The sequence below is a fragment of the Pavona decussata genome, unplaced genomic scaffold (assembly GCF_977016875.1).
Source record: "Pavona decussata unplaced genomic scaffold, jaPavDecu1.1 SCAFFOLD_258, whole genome shotgun sequence".
Lineage (NCBI taxonomy): Eukaryota > Metazoa > Cnidaria > Anthozoa > Scleractinia > Agariciidae > Pavona > Pavona decussata.
This window is the reverse complement of record NW_028145661.1, coordinates 799,138-820,000: the sequence shown is the minus strand read 5'-3', so window position 1 is coordinate 820,000 and position 20,863 is coordinate 799,138. Positions and strand designations below refer to the sequence as shown.

General features: G+C 41.0%; 2 protein-coding genes across 2 annotated transcripts in view; both read right to left on the bottom strand.

The window, feature by feature from the left end:
• The window catches only part of LOC146456352 (microfibril-associated glycoprotein 4-like), a 48,015-nt gene that overhangs the window by 10,778 nt on the left and 16,374 nt on the right, over nt 1-20,863 (bottom strand). The window lies entirely within an intron of this gene.
• LOC146456354 (microfibril-associated glycoprotein 4-like) overlaps nt 1-20,863 on the bottom strand; it is a 32,576-nt gene that overhangs the window by 10,921 nt on the left and 792 nt on the right. The window contains exons 2-6 of the mRNA XM_085093254.1: nt 20,711-20,825; nt 20,159-20,281; nt 19,074-19,196; nt 17,565-17,687; nt 15,490-15,618 (exon numbers count right to left, since the gene is read on the bottom strand). Coding sequence (XP_084949380.1) covers nt 15,490-15,618; nt 17,565-17,687; nt 19,074-19,196; nt 20,159-20,281; nt 20,711-20,825 — 613 coding nt within the window. The remainder of the gene's footprint in view (nt 1-15,489; nt 15,619-17,564; nt 17,688-19,073; nt 19,197-20,158; nt 20,282-20,710; nt 20,826-20,863) is intronic.

Sequence of the window (20,863 nt, the reverse complement as noted above, 5' to 3'; positions counted from 1 at the left end):
TGACCTGCACTAAAGTCGGTAAGGTTCGCTTGACCCTTGGGACGACATTTGGACCTCGACCTTTTTGTCAATTGTCTTTTAGTGTGCTCACAATAAAGTTAAATCCTTCACTAAATTTTCTGATTTTTGTGGCACACGGTAGGCATGCTCGATCAGAGAAACTACAGTAGAACCTGTATATAACGGCCCTGTATTAAGCGGCCACTCTGAGTTTTCAAAGTCCCGAATGTTCGCCAATATAAACGCTGCATTTGCTACCTGTATTAGGCGGCCACCTCTATTAAGCGGCCGTAGCCACCCTGTAGCAGTCCTATGTTTGTCTTTCTTTGTTATTTTTACCTGTATTAAGCGGCCACCCTTGAATAAAAACTAAGCTATATGTTATTTTATGCGGCATTTTAGTGTGTTTAAATGCGATCCAGCATCACTATAAAGAAATAACATGTACAAAGCTACTGTAAGCTGATACTCGGCCGTTTAATATCGTTAACGCTTTTCAGATGTCCACAATGTGCTGAAGTACAGTACCGTATCACGAACGCTAAAAGAAATTTGTTTTAAATATGGTTCACTCTTTAGCAAGAAATTCCTCTTTAATTAGCTTGTTCCTCAGCCATGTGACATTGAACATTGAGCGTAACAACTATGAAATGACTGAATGAGGTATTTTGTTGTGGACTGTAAGTCATAGAAATAGAGCACTGTATACCGTAGAAGAGTACAGGACAATTTATTGCATAGTACTTTTACACAATGCTACGTATATTATACCGTTAAGTTACAAGTTGGCACTGAACTTTGTTTAAAGTATTGGTCGCTTGAAAGAGTGTTGATTGTCCTATTGTTTCCTTGCATGAACTGTTTTTGTATGATACGCCATTAATATTGACATTAGACAATGCCCTGTGAGTATTTTTAGTGATCCTGTATTAAGCGGTCAGTTTCTGAAGTTCCGAGGGTGGCCGTTATATACAAGTTCGACTGTATAGTTTTTGTCAGCATTGATTCTCGTCTTTCGAAGTGTATCTTATAACGTTGTACCTTTCAAGTGTTTGTTTACGTTTGCTATCGTTTCCAGTTTGCGCTGATTGGCCAAAGTCTGACACCTAGGACAGTAGGGAGCCACGGGGAGTATTGGACAGCGTTGCAAGCTCTCACTGCTTCTCCCCTCCCCGCCCCTCCTCTTCCCTAGGAGCTTGCTAGCAAGCTAGCGGGTTGCGGGTCTGGAAAAATGTTGCGGAAAATCTCGAGCTAAATAAAATTTAAATAAAATTTGTTTACGTTTGCTATCGTTTCCGGTTTGCGCTGATTGGCCAAATTCTGACACCTAGGACAGCAGGGAGCCATGAGGAGTATTGGACAGCGTTGCAAGCTCTCGCTGCTTGTCCCCTCCCCGCCCCTCCTCCTCCCTGGGAGCTTGCTCGCAAGCTAGTGGGTTGCGGGTCAGGAAAAAATGTTGCGGGAAATCTCGAGCTAAATTTAAACTCATGAAATGTTTTCCCTGGTTCTTATTCTCCAGTACAACAATAACATGAAACAGACGTGTATATCGATGAGTATAGCAAAATTTAAGCGGTCGAGGGAACATTATCAAACCACTGCTTATCAAAACACATGTTAAATTTTCCTTCGGCAGATTAAGGAGGGCTGTACTGATTTGTTTTTTCAGACTCTCTTAATTCATTTTCTGCTTTTTCTTGGGATTTTGAAGTAATAATAAAGTTTTCCTTGATGTTGGATGAAGGTTTATCACATTACCACAATCAAAGCGCTCATGCGGACAGCATCGCTTTATTTGTCATGCGGTAGACGACTGGAACGCTCTCCCAGACGGCATTAGGAACATTTTTCCAATTTATTTAGTTTTTAGACGTCTTATTAGCAACATGTAGACTCTTTTATCGATCTTATCCTTTTTACTTTTTTTATTTTTAAGATAGTTATATTTGTATTATTTTTTATTTTTTTTTTTTTTTGTATTCTTACGTTAGATTTATGCAGGGCCTCACTGAAAACCACATTTTGTGACGTGGGCTCCCTGTTAAAATATCTTATTTATTATTATCAATTAATTAGTAGATGGGACAAATTTTACCCCGGCTTTGGGAGATAAAGTTTGTAGGCTCTTTAGGGCATCTTCTCTTGTATTCTAACGCTGCATCAGCTGATTGCCAAATAATTTGAACCGGCAGTAAAAACATTCTGCAGGAGTCAACGTAAATGATCCATCTTTTTAGCACATCTCAAAACAAGTGTATTCCCCGACCGGTCATTCAATGATTGCAATTTACACGGTTTAAGGACTGAGAAGCAGGATTGAATGACAAACAGGGTAAATACAATTGTGGAGAATGTTCGCCTCCAAGATAAACAGTGTTCTCCACCACTCACGTTTGGTTTTTAAAAGATTTATTCAACTAGTTGATCTCACAGTTAGTCACAGTTTCTCAACTCACCCGCGTTCTAAAAAGTAACTATTTGACACTACAATTTGTACAGTACAAAGCGTCCTGGATCACGTAGCGATTTCCGGCGTCTATCAAAAGGCTACTAATGATTGGTTCCTTCGAATCACACCACAAACGATCTTATTTCATGATAACAACAATTACTCAAATGCTAAAATAATCAAATCTCACTCAATCCACAATTAGCTTTAGTCTCCAACACCCTCCCCCCATATGATTTCCGCTCAGGGAACATATGTTCTGCCTTGGGACTGAAGTGTCACAATATCTTAAATTTGAGTAATAAAACAAAATGTTCAAAGTTCTATGCTCTGATACTTGATTTCTCTGCACTACTCAGTCATTCAGGTCTGAACGAGTGTATTCATCCCCGAAGAGGAGAAACACAAGAAAACATAAACATTCAGAATAAAAACTAATGTTCAAACAAGTTCGATAACATCAATGAAGAAAAGAGTTCACAGTTTATGGTTCGTATTCCGCAAGGTCCTGAATTCTAGCTCTAGCAGCAACTGAAGCATCCCGTCTAGTTCTCGGCCTGAATAGTGGAGCGCTTGGATTCAGGTTTGCTGTGGGCGTGCACGTAGGTGTGTCAGCAGCTCTATCACAGGACAGCTCAAGTGGGTAAAGATGCTGTATAGGGCGATCTAGCACACTGTGAGCAGTCTTCAGTTGCACTGCGCGGATGACGCCGTCCTTTCCGGGATAGACTTGCTTCACTGTGGCCAATGGCCAGGTACCACGATTTTTGATGTCTCCTTTCTTTGGCTGGAACGTTGTCACTTTATGAGTCAGGTTGTGCCTTTCGCGTAATGCCGCCACGTATTCTCTCTGCCAACGGTTCCTTGGATTATCCTTGCAAGTATTAAGATATTTGGCTCGTCTGCGGAGGCCTTGTTCCTTGATTCGCCATGTCTCTTCGTCTGGCAACTGATTTGTGCGTTGGAAAAGGAAGGTTGAGGGGGTGAGAATTGGTAGCTCAATGTCATCTTCCACATAACTAAGCGGCCGTCGGTTGATCTGCGTTTCGACATCGAGTAGAACTTCACTAAGCTCCGCCCACTTTAGAATACCTCCCCCAATGACTTTATACAGCGGACTTCACTACGCCAATCAAGGAGCTCAGCTCAGGTTGAACTGCCATACAATATCGTACTTCTCTAGGAGTTCCTGCAGGCGCTCGTCTTGTCTTAGTTGGCGAAGCCATTTAGCAGCTTTGATGAAGGTCTTGCCATTATCTGAGTATATCTTCCTTGGTCTGCCACGTCTAGCTATGAATCTCTTCAGGCAGGGAATAAACGACTCTGTTTCGAGATTGGGAACAAGTTCCAAGTGCACGGCTCTAGTCAGACTACAGGCAAATAGGGCGAGATAGGCTTTGCCTTTACGATTAGCGGTCTGCCTGTAACGAATGGGTCCGGCAAAATCGATTCCTACCACTTCAAATGCTGTCTGTCCTCGAGTTCGGTCACTGGGTAGAAGGCCTGGGGGCGGGGCAGTTAGTGCAGTTGCTTGGAACCTTTTACATCCCCAGCAGTCTTTTCTCACTGATTTCACAAGGCTTCGCAGCTTGGGTACCCAGTACTTCTCTCTCACTACTGCCATAGTCAAACCTACACCACCGTGGAGGGTCTCATAGTGTACCTACTGAACCAATTTCTTGGTAAACAGCGCTGCAGAGGGCAAGTATATAGGGTACATCCCTTGGATTCTGCCACGACACTCCCCTAGGCCTTCATGGTTGACTTGTAAGTTAAGCTCTCTTTGTGTCTGCTCGTAATGGGGCGTTAAGCGAACTCTTTTCTGTACGCGATAAATCCATTGCTTCGTTACTGCTTCGATCTCTGCTGTAGATAGGGGGCCGGATAGTTTCATGTGTCTTCTACAGTTGTGTGCAAATCTTGCGATCCAAGTACCTTTTCGCAAGGCTTGACGCAAATTATACTTCTCGAGTAGCCGGTCTATGTCATCAGGGACTACTTTGGTTAGAGTTGTGTTGAGTACTTCACGTATCATCTTAGCTTCTTCCTCTGAAGCGGCCGTTGCGGATATCACTGGATTGGGGGGCCACTTCTCTCGGTCTGACAGCCACCCAGGTCCCTTCCACCACAGTTCAGTTGTTTTCCTCCCTCTGCTTCCCAAGTCAGCTGGATTATCTTGAGTTGGCACGTGTCTCCATTGGATCTCTGGGCGCTGATGAATTTTGTTCACTCGGCTTGCAACAAACTGCTTGTACTGGCCGTTCCCACAGATCCAATGGAGGGCAATTGTACTATTCAACCAGGCATAGACTGTTGGAGTGGGTAGGCCATCTAATGTATTTCTCACATTCGTCACCAGGTTAGTGGCCATGTGGGCTGAAATGAGCTCTAGGCGGGGTACTGTAAGGCCCTGTTTGGCCAAGCGACCCTTGGCTGTGACAAGGCGTTGCGTAGTTCCGGCCTGTTGCCGCACCACGGAGTGAACTGTGGCGCCTACTCCATGTGTGCTAGCGTCACCAAACGCGTGCAGCTCCAATTCTATTACAGGTTCACGGTGGTTCACAACGGGACGGGGTACTGTCTCTCCAGTCGGTATCGTATTTTGCCACTTTATTACTCTCTCCATTAGAGGTCTGCTTAACTCAGCGTCCCATGGTAGTTTTTGGTTACAAATGTCGTGGTAGATCATCTTCCCTTGCAATGTCAGCGGTGTCACTAAACTCAGGGGGTCGTATATCTTAGCTAGCTGCTCCAGTACTTCTCTCTTTGGTGAGGGGGTCTCGCCTTGAGGAAAAGGGACAGTAAGCGTATCCGTTGTTTTATCCCATGGCAATCCAAGTACCTTGGAATCAGTCGGCTGTGCACCCAGCTGCTGCTTAGCAAACGTCAACTCGTTGCTGACTTTTTCTGTATCCCGGCTGTCTTCCAACTCGGTCATGTTGGAGCTCCATTTGTGCAAAGTAAACTTCGCGTCACTAAATATCTCAATGGCACTGTTTTTCCTCTGTCTGGCCTTTTCCAGGGTCAAACCACCACTCAGAAGATCGTCCACGTACAGGCTTTTTCGTAGACTTTCAATCATTTCGGGCATTGCCTCTTTCTAAGAATTCATATGCTGCTCGATTACTCCTCCCAAGAGGAACGGGGAACATGTCAACCCAAATAGCGCACGGGTAAACCTGTACGTCTCCAAATCAGGATCTTCGTTCACTCGCCAGTGAAAGCGGAGGGCATCACGCTCTTGCTCTTTAATTCGAATTTGTAAGAACGCCTTTTGAATATCACCAAATATGGCTACAGGGAAGAAACGTTGGCGGACAAGGACCTCCCACAACTTGTTCTGAAGCGCAGGGCCTGGGTATAAACACTCGTTCAAAGATGGCGCATTAGGGCTGGCTCTCGCAGACTCGTCGTAAACCACTCTTAGTTTCGTACTTGCAGCGTTGTGGCGTATCACAGGTTTGTGAGGGATGTAAAATTCTCTTCCCTTGATTTCTTCTGGTGCAGTTTCAATGATGTTAGTTTCTAATTGTTCCCGAATTATACCGCCACAGTCGTCAGTGAGGTTGTTGCGCTCTAGTTTCTTGCTTAAGGTAGAAAGGCGGCGTAAACTTCCCTGTTTATTTGATGACAGAACTGGATGATTGCCTCGCCAGGGTAGGCCCGTTTCGTACCATCCCTCAGGTGAACGTTCGAGCTGTTCCTTAAACTCTTCGTGTACCACGCCCTGGTCATGCTCTGGTGCGTCTGATAGCCCCAGGATGTCAAGCCTGCAGAGGTCCTCATTGTCACTTTGTGATGTTGGCGTGAGCAACATTGTGTTTGTGGTCAAACTCTGATCCAGGGCTTATAATAAACCATCCAAGTTTTGTTTTTTCCACCACCGGTTCTCCGTCTCTCCCGATTTCAGGCTTCGTATTGGTTTTAATGCGTGCATATTCACCGCTTCCTAATACGACATGTACCGGAAGTTGCTCCTTAACGTCATGGTCTGCGATTTTGACTCCCTGTAAATGGGGATACTTGTCTAACAATTGTTCGTACTTGGGGTTGTCAATTGATTATAGGCTCTCCTTTATTAATCTTCATTAGTTTCACACAGATCTGGTAGTTCCCATCCAAAGATTCCACTACGGTATCGTACACTTCCAGTTTCGTGACTTGCGAACTGATCAACATGTCTACACGCTTTGTTTTCGTTTCGCATGGTTTTTTCTTTAGTAGATCCAACAGCTTTGCAGACGCATCAGGAGCTCCCCGCGCCGGTATCTATCAACGCGCGACTAGTTATGCCATCAACTTTCACCGTCACGACTGGCAGAATGCCTTCATTGTTTTCACTGGCTGTCATCAACGTCTGCCTCCCGCTGTCTCTTTGGTCTCGATCACATATCGAAGTATGATGACGTTTACGACAGTGCTGATAGGTAGCGCCGCTAAAACATTCTCCAGCCTGATGATTTGGTGTAGCGCAATTGAAACAGAGCCTTTTCCTTGCGAGAAATTGTTTACGCTCGTCTAGAGCTGAGATCTTTTAGCACTCAGATGACTTGTGGCCTCCGTCACCACAATAAACACATTTGCTTGGTTTACGTTCTTGGCCTTGTGCTTGAAAGAGCTTGTTCGAGCGCTCTCGTCTGCGATGAAGTTGCTCCGATGTTTCTCTTTCCATTGCCTTCACGTCGACCGGGTTTCTTCTTGTCCACAGTCTCACCGCCTCTGACAACTGGGCGAAATCCCACTCCCAGTCTGGATCCATTCGAACTAGATCTCCACGAATTGCTGGTAACTTGTCCAACGTCATCGGTCCGATTCCATTCACTTGCTCTAGTTTGTTCATCGTCTCCAATGCCTGGACGCAGTACGACAACTTCTCGCTAAACTCACTTATCTTCTTACGATTCGCGCTCGTGAGAACTGGGAGATCCATGATTTCCTTTAAGTAAGCCTTTTAAACTATTTCGGGTTCTTTTCCATATCTGCCTTGTAGTATCGACTTGGCTCTGTTGTAGCCTTCTGAGGTAAACGGCAAGGCTTCCACAGCGCTTTTAACCTTCGATCCAAGCAACCCACACAAATAAGTCAATTTATTAATGGACGCAATATCCGCTTTGTCGATCGTCTCCGTGAATTGACCCCAGAACCTGGGCCAATCCAAGAAAGAGCCTTCGAACCTTTCAATTTCGATATTTGGTAGTTTCCCCGATGTTTGTTTGGATGACGCACCTCTCTGATTTGCTTGCATGAGGTCGGCCTGAAGCTTAATCTTCCTTTCATGCAGTTCCATTTCAAATTTCAGTTGATCTTCTCGTGCAGTCATCTCGTCTTCACGTTTTCTGTTTTCGAGCCATTTGCGAAGTAGGCGAACTTCTTCGTCCGCTTTGGACATTCGACCTCGGCATTCCACGAATCTATTTCGGAAAGATCTTCCTTTTCTTCGATTTTTAATGCTTTTAAGCATCGTAGATCTGAGTGCTCCCGAATGTCTCTCGATAGCTTCTATTGTTCCTGAACTAAGTACTTGCTCCGTTCGCTTGGCATGGATTGCCAGTTGTGTTAATTTGGTTTTCAGTTTTCCCTTTGCTTCTTCGAGTTCCATCCTCTGTCGGCGTTATGTTAGATGGAATTCAGAACAAAATAATACTTACACTCCTATCGGTACTTGTCCCGTCGGAGGTGCCACTTGTGGAGAATGTTCGCCTCCAAGATAAACAGTGTTCTCCACCACTCACGTTTGGTTTTTAAAAGATTTATTCAACTAATTGATCTCACAGTTAGTCACAGTTTCTCAACTCACCCGCGTTGTAAAAAGTGACAATTTGACACTGCTATTTGTACAGTACAAAGCGTCTTGGATCACGTAGCGATTTCCAGCGTCTATCAAAAGGCTACTAATGATTGGTTCCTTCGAATCACACCACAAACGATCTTATTTCACGAAAACAACAATTACTAAAATGCTAAAATAATCAAACATCACACAATCCACAATTAGCTTCAGTCTCCAACAAAATACAAAAACCTTTTATTAACGTTTTCAGTGTAATTGTTATATTTGTTCAGGAAAAAATTAACATCCCACATCAACTAAACAAGGAACGTTACGTTTATAAAAACTGGTTTGATTTTAGATTTAAGCCCATTTAGTAATTACCCTTACATGTATATATGAAAACAAAAGAAAAAACACTGTAGATAGGAAAAGCCAAAAAATACTGTGTTTAACTAAGTACAACAAAACCAACACAAAACCTGCAAGGGCGCCGAGTTTTAGGCATTAACTGGTTTGATTTTCATCTCAGCTCGTTTAACAGAGTAGTAATGACCCTTCCAGTGATACCAGTTTACCCCGTCAGCATAAGAAGAGCGGTTGTCCTTAAGATAGCGGCCGTTCAGGTTGGAGTGGTGACAGGCATTGTACCACCAGGCTCCCTTGTATAGCGTGGCACAATTCCCGCCATATCTGTCGTTGTCTCGATCTTTGGTTATGAACGCCATGCCACGATGATAAGAAAGCGAGTCACCAGCAGTTCCTAAAAAAAACAGCAGAGAAGAAGCGTATGGTATAACAAAATGTCGCAACTCAGCCATTCATTCATTCATTCATTCATTCATTCATTCATTCATTCATTCATTCATTCATTCATTCATTCATTCATTCATTCATTCATTCATTCATTCATTCATTCATTCGTTTATTTTTGTCATTTACCAGAAATAAAACAACAGAAATACATTAAAGATAACTATAAGTGTTCTTTACATCTTTCATCAGCAATTTAATGTACCGGTTTATTCATATATTTTACATTTATTTATTTCTCCCCCACTGATTTTTTCACAAACGTTAAGTTACAAAGAGACCAGCTCCTCATTCACGCCTAGGTAGCTTAGTTGCACTTGCATCGCAGAGCTCATGGGTTCGAAACCCGTCCAAGCCTGAATTTTTTCAGACTTCCCTTTTACCTCCTTTTTAAACTGCTGAACGTCTTTCATCCGCAGCTCAAAAGATGATCATATTTCGTACGCTAATTCTTAGTTCGAATTAACGTTACTAAACGCAGTCTCTTTTTTTCTTTTCAAAATAAGAAAATAAGTAATAATCAATCTATCAAATAAGCAGCCTTTTGTTACTTAATCCACAAAATAAAGTGAATAACAGACAGTTAATGTTAATTAACCTGTGCGACTAATATTAGAATTATAAAGGAAATAAAGGGAGATGCAAAATTGACCATAAGAGGACACAGAAAAGATCTAACCCCAGATGGGATTAAAACCCACGACCCTCCGTGCTGTAGATCGGATCGTCTAACCCTTTAAGCTACTGAAGACTCGTTGGTGATTAAGGGTCATTTTTGTTGGCAGTTGGACTTGCGAGCCGCATCACGCCATCACAAGCTAAGGCTTCACTGCAACACGCAGTCACATTAATATTAATTGCAAGAAATGCCTCGGCTATGAAGGAGCCTCCAACTAACCAACCTATGCGACTGATATTAAAATTATAAAGGAAATAAAGGGATATGTAAAGAATCGACCAAGACACAGAAAAAATCTGAGCCCCAGATTAAAGCATCCGATCTAGAACACGGAGGGTCGGGGGTTCGATACCCCATCTGGGGCTCAGATTTTTTTCTGTGTCCTCTCATGGTCAATTCTTTGCATCTTCCTTTATTTACTTCATAATTTTAATGTTAATTGCAAAAAAAACATCCTGGGAGCTATCAAGAATACCGTCTATGATCGCTTTTTCATGCGCGAACAATTGCTATTTTAGTTCTTGTATCTGTTAAGAGTTTGAATTTATCCTTAAACGAAGCGAATGCGAATATTTGGAATTAATGAATGTTCTCATTAACATATCTGATCATCCAATTATTATTGTATACCTACCAGAGTATGAACCAAGCGGACTCAGCCTGTATTTGCTTCCCTCATTACCAACACCAAAGGAACTGTACTCAGCATATGCTGTATTGCCACTGAAGTCTTCAAGATCCACTCGAAGCTTGTTTGGTTTTTTTGTCAGGTGATGAATCTTGTCCAGTCCCAGCCAAAATTCCCCATTGAGATTTCCAAAGCCTCGTTTGTAGTCATCCCAGCCGCGGTAGAAATCAACCGAGCCGTCCAATCTTTTTTGAATCACAGTCCACCCCCCACCGGCTGTTGTTTGGTCACAGTACACATCAAAGGCACAGCCATTGTCGGGTTTGATCTTGTAAACACCGCTGAATCGCTTGCCAGATTTGTAGAGTTCAGAGCAGCTCTTATAAACTGAAAACCAAAGAAAATAAGGAGAAAGTTAACCGCACTGTACTGAGATTGTGTTACAAAGAGCAGTCAGGTTATTTTACATACCTTTTAAGAGCGCCTGTCCGTAAAAATCAAACTTATCGCGGCGAGGGTGGAAAATGAAATTTCTTTCATATTATAATGTTAGATAGGCTAGGATATAACTGAAATTACTGCCTAGTTTTTTTTCTGTGAAATATCCTTTTATATCAAAGAAAAATGCAAATAACGAAAATCCGTTAAAGTCGTCATTTGAGCGCTAAATTTTTATACGGGTTTGAGAGCCTCGCGTGCGAAAACAAATCATTCTACCGCCTTTAAAACACTCAAAAATAAAAAATGGCAGCGTTTACACGAACGCGGTTTCATTTGTAACCGCATCGCTTTCGATGCGGTTACACTTGTCTACACGACGCCGGTAGAGACTGTTACCGAAACTTGGTCGATTTGAAAACGCTGACAAAAGTGGGCGTTTTCAAAACGATACGTTTTCATCTGTCGTGTAAACGGCGAAACCGCATCGATTTGAATACGGTTACTATTTTGGCGCGAAATTTCACTTGGGCGCGAAGATTCAAAATGGTATGACGATTGGTTTATGAATTAGGCAAGAAAAGTGAAGGTATAACAGTAACTTGAAGGGGTATAGGATATTACGGGCTGGTTTTACACCAATCTCCTCCCACGCGCTTTCCCCACCCCACTCCTTCCCCGGTCTATGAGTAGTAACATTAACTAGTCCCTAAGTGTCGCCCATCAGGTTGGAAACAGAGCATTCTTTCACATTTCAGACTGCATTCATTAGTCAATAGGAAACGATTCTGCTCCTCCCTTTAGTTCCGTTAACAGACCACCATAACCTGTTACTATCCCTATCCACCCGTCAACAGACAGCACACTTACCTGCAGCGTTATGTCTATCTATCTATCTGCCAGTATGTCCAGTCGATTCACTTACCGGTCAAAATTTATAGCGTTTGAAAACTCTTGCGCAAGGCCAAATGACACCATCGAATTCACCATTTCATAATCTGATAAGAGAGCTCGGTGAATTGAGGAAAGGAATTCAATATTTAAAAAAGAAAAAAAACATCGATTGAATCTTCGGAATCTTCGGAAGTCTAGCCTAAATAAACGTTTTCCCCTCACGGGTATTTTTTCAGAGAACACCCTTTTCTCTATGAAATGAGCGGTGCTCCCTGTCAATTTTCTTTTAGCGCCGGATTTTCTTCTTATTAAATGCCATTTCTGATTTGCGCGATAGTCACTGAACAAAGCCGGTATGTTTAACTGTCGCTTGTTTTGTATTTTGATCTCAAAGGGCATTTCTGGGTTATGCGTTCTATCTATTTGACCTCTGTTGTTTATGTTTAGCGACTGTCGTTCTTATTTCGTTTGTGGCATTTGTGTCAGATTTGGTATGGCTCATTTCAGTGTGTCTTGTGACAGTATAGCCTCTCTTTTTATCGTTGTAAGGATAGGATTTGAACCGTGTAATAACCATACATTATCTTGCAGCTTTTGTATTGCCGGGCCCGGCTTTTTGCTTTTGTTGCAAGATGTGTTTCTTATCACGGTGATTTGTCTCCTGATCCTTTCTTTAGCATTGTATCTTCTTTGAAAGCAATGCAATGCGTTAAATCTTAGTTGGTTAAATTGAGGGCTAAAGGCAGCTTTAGTTCTGACGGCTGTGTGTTTGATATCGCTCCGCTCCGCTCTGTAACTGTGACGTTTGCGTTGCGGTAGCATAGTATTTTCCTCCTGTGTTTTGATTACACCATTGAATGATTAGGCAATTCTTCTGTGTTTCTCTGGCCAGGGACTGCTACAACTGAGTCCTTTGGCCGTTAGTAAATTCTCTGGTATTTCAGGCAATGGTCAGGCAAGACCGTGGTTTTGATCCTAATCTTGCGGATCCCTTCAGTCTCTCTTCAGTTGCCGATTCTTTAGAAATGATAGAGATGAGTTCTCGGTATCATTTCAACAATCGCGCTCCCCTTTCAAATTATAAACCCACGCTTCGGATAAAAAGGCAAAAATAACTAACCCCACCCCTACAGGAATTCTTTTGTTGGCTGCATTGGACTGGAAATCTACGAGACGGTTTACGGACAAACTAGCCGATTCGTTGCAGCTGGATTACTAGTAACCATCTCGAAAAAACCGACTCTACATCCTTACTCGAAAATCCAACTCGAAATCCTAACTCGAAAATCTAACTCGAAAATCCAACTCGAAATCTTGACTCGGAAGTTAGTTTGAAAGTAGAATATATAAGTCATATATATATATAAATCAATTAAACCACATTTATAGCATTAAAAGAATAGGAGTTTCCCCCTTTTTAAGTTGAATCAGTGAAAAGAAGAAGTACGCCTGTGTCTTGTCAGTTGTAGCATTGCGTTCTTGAGTTCTTTTTCGAGGAGCTCGTTTTTAGCTTTCTCAGGAGTCTTCGTATGTGCAGTACACGAAACATTGCTCACTGGTCTAGGAAGATTCAAGATACCTAGCACCTTCTGTGCAATGTGACACTGAACACTTGTAACTCGATATTCACTTCATTGATGTGGGTAACGTGCACGTGATCCTGGCCGGGCACTTATGCGCTCAGGGCGCTTTTAGAAAAGTACTGCAAATGGGCCAAGCTACGACTACCCTGGTGATGATGACTTTGTCAAGCTTAAGGACTGTACAAGAGATCTGAGAGCCCACCTTTCCAGCTTTGTTTTTTCTCCGCAAAAAAAAAAATCGACGTTCAAGTATTAGGGTCAGTTTTTGGTTTTTTGACTTACATATAAACCACCATCCCTACGATTAAAAATATAAAATTTGTAACTTTAAGGGTATCAGAGTAGTGAATTCCCCGCCGACCAACCCGACCTCCCCCACCCCCATCCCCCCTGGCGATAAGCGTCAATTGTGGTCATTGTTTACTTTCCTAAACCAGTTTTTTCGTTGTTCCTGTCAGTTTCTTTCAATTTCCGAGAAGATAGGAATCTTGACAGCCTTGGTCTATCTGGTAATGGCCACGAAAACACGGAAACTAACTTATTACTAGCGCAAGCGGGTGAGGACCGTAACTACCTTATTACTAGCACGAGCGGGTGAGGGCCCTATTTCGCCTATTAATTTTCCAATTTCAGATTTCATATTATTATTTTTTTCACGGAGTTGAAAGAAACTGGCAGGGGCAGCGAGAAATCGGTCTAGGAAAATAAACAATAACCACAATGTTATTGACGCTTATAGGTAGGGGGGGAGGTCGGGTTGGTGGGGAATTCACTAATATGCTCTCAAATATACAGATTTCATGTTTTTAATGGATGTTTTTCCTTTTTTTTTTTCGCGAAAACGTTGACGTTCCAGGGTCTGTATTACTGTAAGTTAAAAAACAAAATGACACTAATACTTGAATTTTTTCGCAAAAAAAAAAAAAAACCAAGCTGGCAAGACGGGCTCTCGCATCTCTTGAACAGTCTTTTAGCTTGACAAAGTTTTCATCGATCACCAGGGTAGTCGTAGCTTGGCCCACAAGCAGTACTTTTCCCTATTTACTGTTTCTAAAAGTACCCTCTACGCGAAGGATGCCTGGCCAGGATCACGTGCGCGTTACCCACATCAACGAAGTGAATATCGAGTTACAGTTGTTCAGTGTCACATTGGCTATTGGTTTGAGCCGTCGCTGCAAAAAACGAACACTCAAAACAACACAACAGGAACAAAGTCACACGTTGTTCTCCACTTTACTGATCGACTGCTTCATTTAAGAAGGTAAAGGAGCTGTAAAGTTTGATTTGCACTACTTTTTCCTGCGACATCGAAATGGTATGCAAATTTGTTGCACATGTTTCGTAGGCTAATTGACGGGAATAACTATCTATAATGGTCTATATTATTTTAGAACAGAATAGGAAAGAAATCTGGGATCGAAAAACATTGAATAGCTGTCTTCAGTCAGTCTGATTAGTTTTAGAGCCCAATATGTGATGTTTGGAAACATTCACGGGCTCCAGATGTCAAGTGTTTGTGAATCGGTTCTGATCTCATAATTCTTGACGTGAATTGCGAGCCGCAAGTATCGCACACATTTTCGATCTTCCTTGAGTGGGAAAGAGTTTGAATCAGAGATTGAAACTTGGAACAAATAAAAAGTTCTTTTCTTCCTCTTTCGAGATATGAGAATTAATTTAGAGAAAATTACATACCAGAAATACTTTTATTTTAATGAACATAGGCATTAGTTTCAAGGCCATTTTAAGTGGCATACACAAATCTGTATGCTTTAGAAAGCAGCCAGCGAGTTTGGAATGTTTATTGTATTAATTTTCTTGTGAGATGGTTGGTCTAGGTTTGTATAAAGTTTCAAGTTCATTGGGTTATTTTACACCGTGAACGGGGCTTCGTCCTTTGACCTAAATTTTCGCGGTTTTCATCGGCCCGTGACCGCACCTAGGCCGCATTTCAAACTCTTGCAATTTTCTCAAAAAATAAAATACCTTGGAACTTTAAAATATGAATTCGAAAAAAGTTAATCCAAGGATATCTTCAGACGAAATATCAGAAATTCGACCAAGTGGTCACTGAAATGCAGTTCTCGGTTCTTACAGGCAGCCGCTCTTACTCATTTAAAGTAAAATCTTATGGCCTGAGATTCTTACAATATCACAGACATTAAAGCCTTAAGTAAAGAACATAGTACCAACCAACAGACAAACCAACAATCAAACAAATCATGGAACCTTAACCTTTACCGTTTTGTCCGGTCCCGTCTCCTGTGAATCCAGCTTTGCACGTACAATTGAATCCTCCCTTGGTGTTGTTACACACGGTATCATAACTGCAGTTGTGTGTTCCTGTCACGCATTCATCTATATCTGAAATGAGGTGAAAAGGATGACCAAAAAAGTAGTTAACGGAATACCTCTGGTACCTGTGGGTCCATTCCCAACTATAGCATCTCCAACAACACTAAAGAAACATTGCGTGTGACAGCGGTATCCTAAAAATTACCTTCAAGGTTCAGAATGTATTAGCAGTAGCGCTCCGGCGGAAAGTGGAAAGTTATGCCAAGCCCTATCTCAGATTTTCTAAGGGAGATTTTGCAATTCACCTGGCATTTTAAGCAGTCGTTTGACCGTCATTTTAATACAATTCTCCTGGAAGTTACTTGAAAGGTTGCGGAGATGTGTTTTAACAAGTAATATAAGGTAAAGTAATTTTTGGAATCAAGGTGACACTATCATTAACTCGTGCAAGTGGAAATGGCGATGGAAGTGGTCATTGATGCCATGGGTTTAACCAAAAGGTGGCTTTAATTTATAATAGTTTGGAATGGTCTTTGAAATGTAATAGTGACGGTGATGTACTTGTGGGGACGCTCTTAGGGTTCTTCACGCGTTTGTCCCCCACGAAGGAATGCATTATGAGCGCAAGGAGGGTCTTCACCATTACATTACCGCGGGAACGCTTGTCGGAAATTTTGAATGAAACGCGTAAACCAGCTGTGAGTGGCTTGAGTTTTGATACTCTCTCTTAATCTTTTAAAAATGTATTTTAGACTTGATCGCGGGCAATCCTAAACGAAATCTTTACGAGCAAAAATACTGGCTTTTTAGCCTGGAAGACCGTAAACGAGACCCAAATCTGGAATTTACACCCTAAGCGAGACCAGCATCTCCACCTCCCCTCTCCCCGTGCATTTCATATGGGGGTATGTGACCTTTCATGTATTGTTAAATTATCCGGAAATTTTCTTTTACTACAGGCACATGCAAAAGATGTTTACGAAAAATTCCGCTACGCTCAAGACGAAATACTTGGAAAATTTCTTTGCCGCTAGCGGGTCGCGTCGGCGTACGGAAATATAATTGTTGACCATTGTTATCAGCAATGTAATTACCACTCTCTGCTTCATTTTCCCATTAAAAAAAATAGCCACACGTAAAGAAATAACAAAGTGATTTGAGGAACACAGTTGCCTTTCAACACTGTACTTGCGCCTGTACTGAATAAATATTAATATCGGTGGAACAAATTTGCACCGTGCTAACGGTAAAATTGCGCGTCTCCGATTTCATTTCGTTTGGCAGATTTTCATTTAAATCAGGGAATCTAAACCTTCTTTGGATTTCAGTGAAAAAGCCCTTTTCCAGAGCCGTTAGCTATTCGTTCGGTATCTGTCCGTTAATTGATGGATTACTTTTATCTTACGCAGCGAAATCATTTATTGCATCGAAATCACTTTCGGTAAGCTATGCGAACTACGACCGAGTGACACGAGCATGTCCTCTGGTGAAGTCACAATAATTTTTTTAATTCATGAGTCTTTTCACGTCATGAATTTATTTATTTTTGTGTTTTACCAAAACGGAGCAAGCTTTTAATAAGCTGATATCATTTTCTGTTACTGCTTTAAAATGACCAAGATATAAAAAATAAATGCTACAGCTGTCGGAAAGCTCAACCTCCTCGCTCATCCAAAACGATACAGGTGCACGCCTTGAATAGGAAAAAATAGACCGGTTTTGATGGCAAAAACCTCACTCTTTGTCTAGGGAAATGTTTGAAGAAAAAGGTTTCTCAGTGTGTCTTGGTTGGGCGCAACTCTTTCCCGATAAGTATGTGAGATCAGTTTGAACACAGAAGTATTAATAGCTCAGCAACTATCATATTGTTATTAAAAAGTGAAAACGACCTGAACAATAGCATTGATACAACTATGTTCACCTCCTGAAAATCATGGCAAGAGCTCATGAGTTAAACCTTTAAATAATTAACGTAGCTCTCAAAGGAAATAAACGACAAATGCCGGAATCTTCACCTGTACAGCTCTGTCCTTTTCCGGTGAATCCAGGTCTGCACGTGCAATAGAATGCCCCCCTGGTGTTATTACAAGCAGCATCGCTACTGCAGTTGTGTGCTCCTGTTAGACACTCGTTTATATCTGCAAGAAGTTGAAAAGCTTACAATTAAGAAAGAACAAATAAAATATGTTCAGCACAACGAATTCGATCTCTAACGATACAAAAGACAAATAGCACAATACTGTATGTAATAAATTGCAACCGATTGGATGATATATACGTATGTACGTATCTAATCTGTTTTCAGGAGCCACTTCTCAATCCCTTTCATGCAATTTAATTCTATTAACGTCCTTCTTAAGTAGTTTGGAAGATACTTGATATGAGTTTTAATACAAAGGGTGAGATCAAGCGACTTTTGCAAAATTAAGGTGAGTTTAAACCTATATAAATGCAATTGAAAATGTGCCTGAGGAAGTGCAAAAATGATACATTGTGTGACGTTGAGTCATTTGTTTTTCAAAAAGGTGTGTTGTAAACTTTCAAAGCCTTTAAGATTGGTTCAAAAAGTCATGCACTGTTGCTTATGAAATCTTAATTTAGAATAACCTTTCTTTAATTAGGAACGGTGTTCGAATAACACCCAGGATGGATTGTTTATTTTGTTTTGAAGCTGTTCTAATAAAAAAAAATGGTCAAACTAGGGCCGACTTTTTAAAATACGGCTGTACTTGCAAATACTAATCAAGGCTAGATTATTGGTAACTGACGCATCGCGAAATAAAGAATTTGATTTTGTAATCTTAGCTGTTAAAAGCAGTTAGGGGATAAAACTAACCAATGTAATGACTGAACAATTCTGTTTTCTAATAGTTAATAAAACTCACGTAGGAAGCCAGACTGGTTCTAGAAGATGGAATAAGTGTGTTACAATTAACAATTGGTCTCGGTAAAAGGGTTTAACTCCTTAAGGACAAATGTTATGAAACCGACGCTCAGTAAATTCCAACTGAAAATTTGTACTCAAGGTTACAGTGAAGAAGAAAGGCTCTTTGAAACCTTGAATAAAATCTGTTTCTCAATTTTGTTATCGTAGCAAGCGGGATTCTATATATCATACATTTGTCCACTGAAAATTTACTTAAATTATCTCCGCAAAGTGGCAGTTTGGTTTAGTGATTACAATTAATCAAAGTTTGACCGAAATATTGGAGAACATCTTTTCGGAATCAATGTTTCTGTGCGAGTAACCGAAAAATTGTTCAATTACACCATGCTTTTTCTTTCATCATTACATTTTTAAGAAAAAAAAATGAATGAACAATGTTCGTTACCCCCTGACTTTATTAGCAGAATAGTGAATAAGTAGCGCATTGAGAGAATATCAAGATTATGTCTCGTTGTTCACTTTTACATCCGTTAAGATATAATATTAAGTCCTGATAATTATTACATCACCGAAGTTGAAGTCTCATACAAAGAGCATAATTCTCAGAGGAATAACAAACAAATCATGGAACCATAACCTGTACAGTTGTGTCTGTCTCCTATGAATCCAGTTTTGCACGTGCAATTGAATGCTCCTTTGGTGTTCTTGCACAAGGTATCATTACTGCAGTTGTGTGTTCCTGTCACGCATTCATCTAGATCTGAAACGAGGTTAAATGGATAACGCTTGCTCGCGGATAATCAAAAAGTGCACTGTCTTGCAGATCATCGAATATAGCTGTTAAAATGGATAATACTCGCTCGGCTGCAGCAGAGAATTTGGTCTATTAACTGGGCAAATGGGCAACCAAAATATTACCAGTAATCCCCAGGCCCAGGTTGTTTAAACAGCGGATGATGTCTATCAACAATAACAACAGCAATCTTTATCCAGTGAATAAAATGTACTCAAACTATAGGGACCTATCCGCTGGATGAAGTTTTTTGCTTCTTGAGCAACTGAGGCCTGAAATACTGAAAAATCAGTAAGGAAATGCAGCTTGCAATTATTCTAATTCAGTGTACTAAAAAATGTAAGATAAATTTGATATTAGCTTTAATTATTCACAAAGTGTAAAAATATTGTAATTATGCTCCATAAGTGCTTTTTTTTACATTATGCTCGTTTTCTCCAATAAAGCTGGTGCAATGCTGTCTAATTTGTGAGTAATGTAAAATAAAACAAACAAGCAAACAAACCAACAACAACAGCAACAACAAACTTTGCTATATTTGCCCGTTACGGAATGGACACTGGTTTTGACTTTTAATCCTTTATATAGAATGTTTTCACATGACGTCACGGCGGCCATGTTGGTGTCCCAAAACAAAGAAATGGCGGTCATGTTGGTGTCCCAAAACAAAGAAATGGCGGCCATGTTGGTGTCCCAAAACAAAGAAATGGCGGCCATGTTGGTGTCCCAAAACAAAGAAATGGCGGCCATGTTGGTGTCCCAAAACAAAGAAATGGCGGCCATGTTGGTGTCCCAAACTAAACCCCTGGGAATTGACTTCTATTTTTATGCAAATACTTTGTTTTGTTTCAGTTAACCAATATGGCCGGTAGTCACGTGAATGAAAACACTCTACAACAAAAAGAGAAACAAAGTCCTGCCATTTTTACCTGAACAGTTGTATCCGTCACCAGTGTACCCTTGCTTGCACGTGCAATTGAATGAACCTTTAGTGTTGTTACATACGGCAAAGTGGCTACAATTGTGTGTTCCCGATGCGCATTCGTTAACATCTGCAGTAATAAAGGGAAACACAGTCGAAGATAGATGAAAAACGAGGGAAACGAAAACTAGTAGACCATCAGTGTCCGTTTAGGAAATGAAGTGAATTAAATCTTTTTTTTTTTTTAATTGCTGTGCTAAATTGCTTTTTGTTAAGAATTATGAGTGGTTTGGTCTTAGTTAATTAGTTAACGTATTTGTGGTAAACTTTTAAAGATATAGAAGCAAAAAGACTGTCAATCATGAGATCTTCAGGAGGAGCAATTTGCCCGACGGAATTTGTTTGCGTCTTTAGCGTGTTAGTTTGATTCACGTCAGAAAAGCAATGATATTTCACTTCCATGCATGGCAAATTATCCAATATTTGCTACTATTTCTACAAAGAACATGTTAGATTTCCAGAAGAAAACTACTAGCTGATTGAGAAAATTCCCCCTTACCCTGTTTGCAGTGTGCAGACATAAATCCAGGCGGACACAAACACCGATATCCTTTGTCTGTGAACCCAGATTGACAGGTACCACCGTTATCGCAGTGGAAGCTATCACAAGCACTCTAAAAAATAATACAAATAAAGTATGAATTGGAATTTT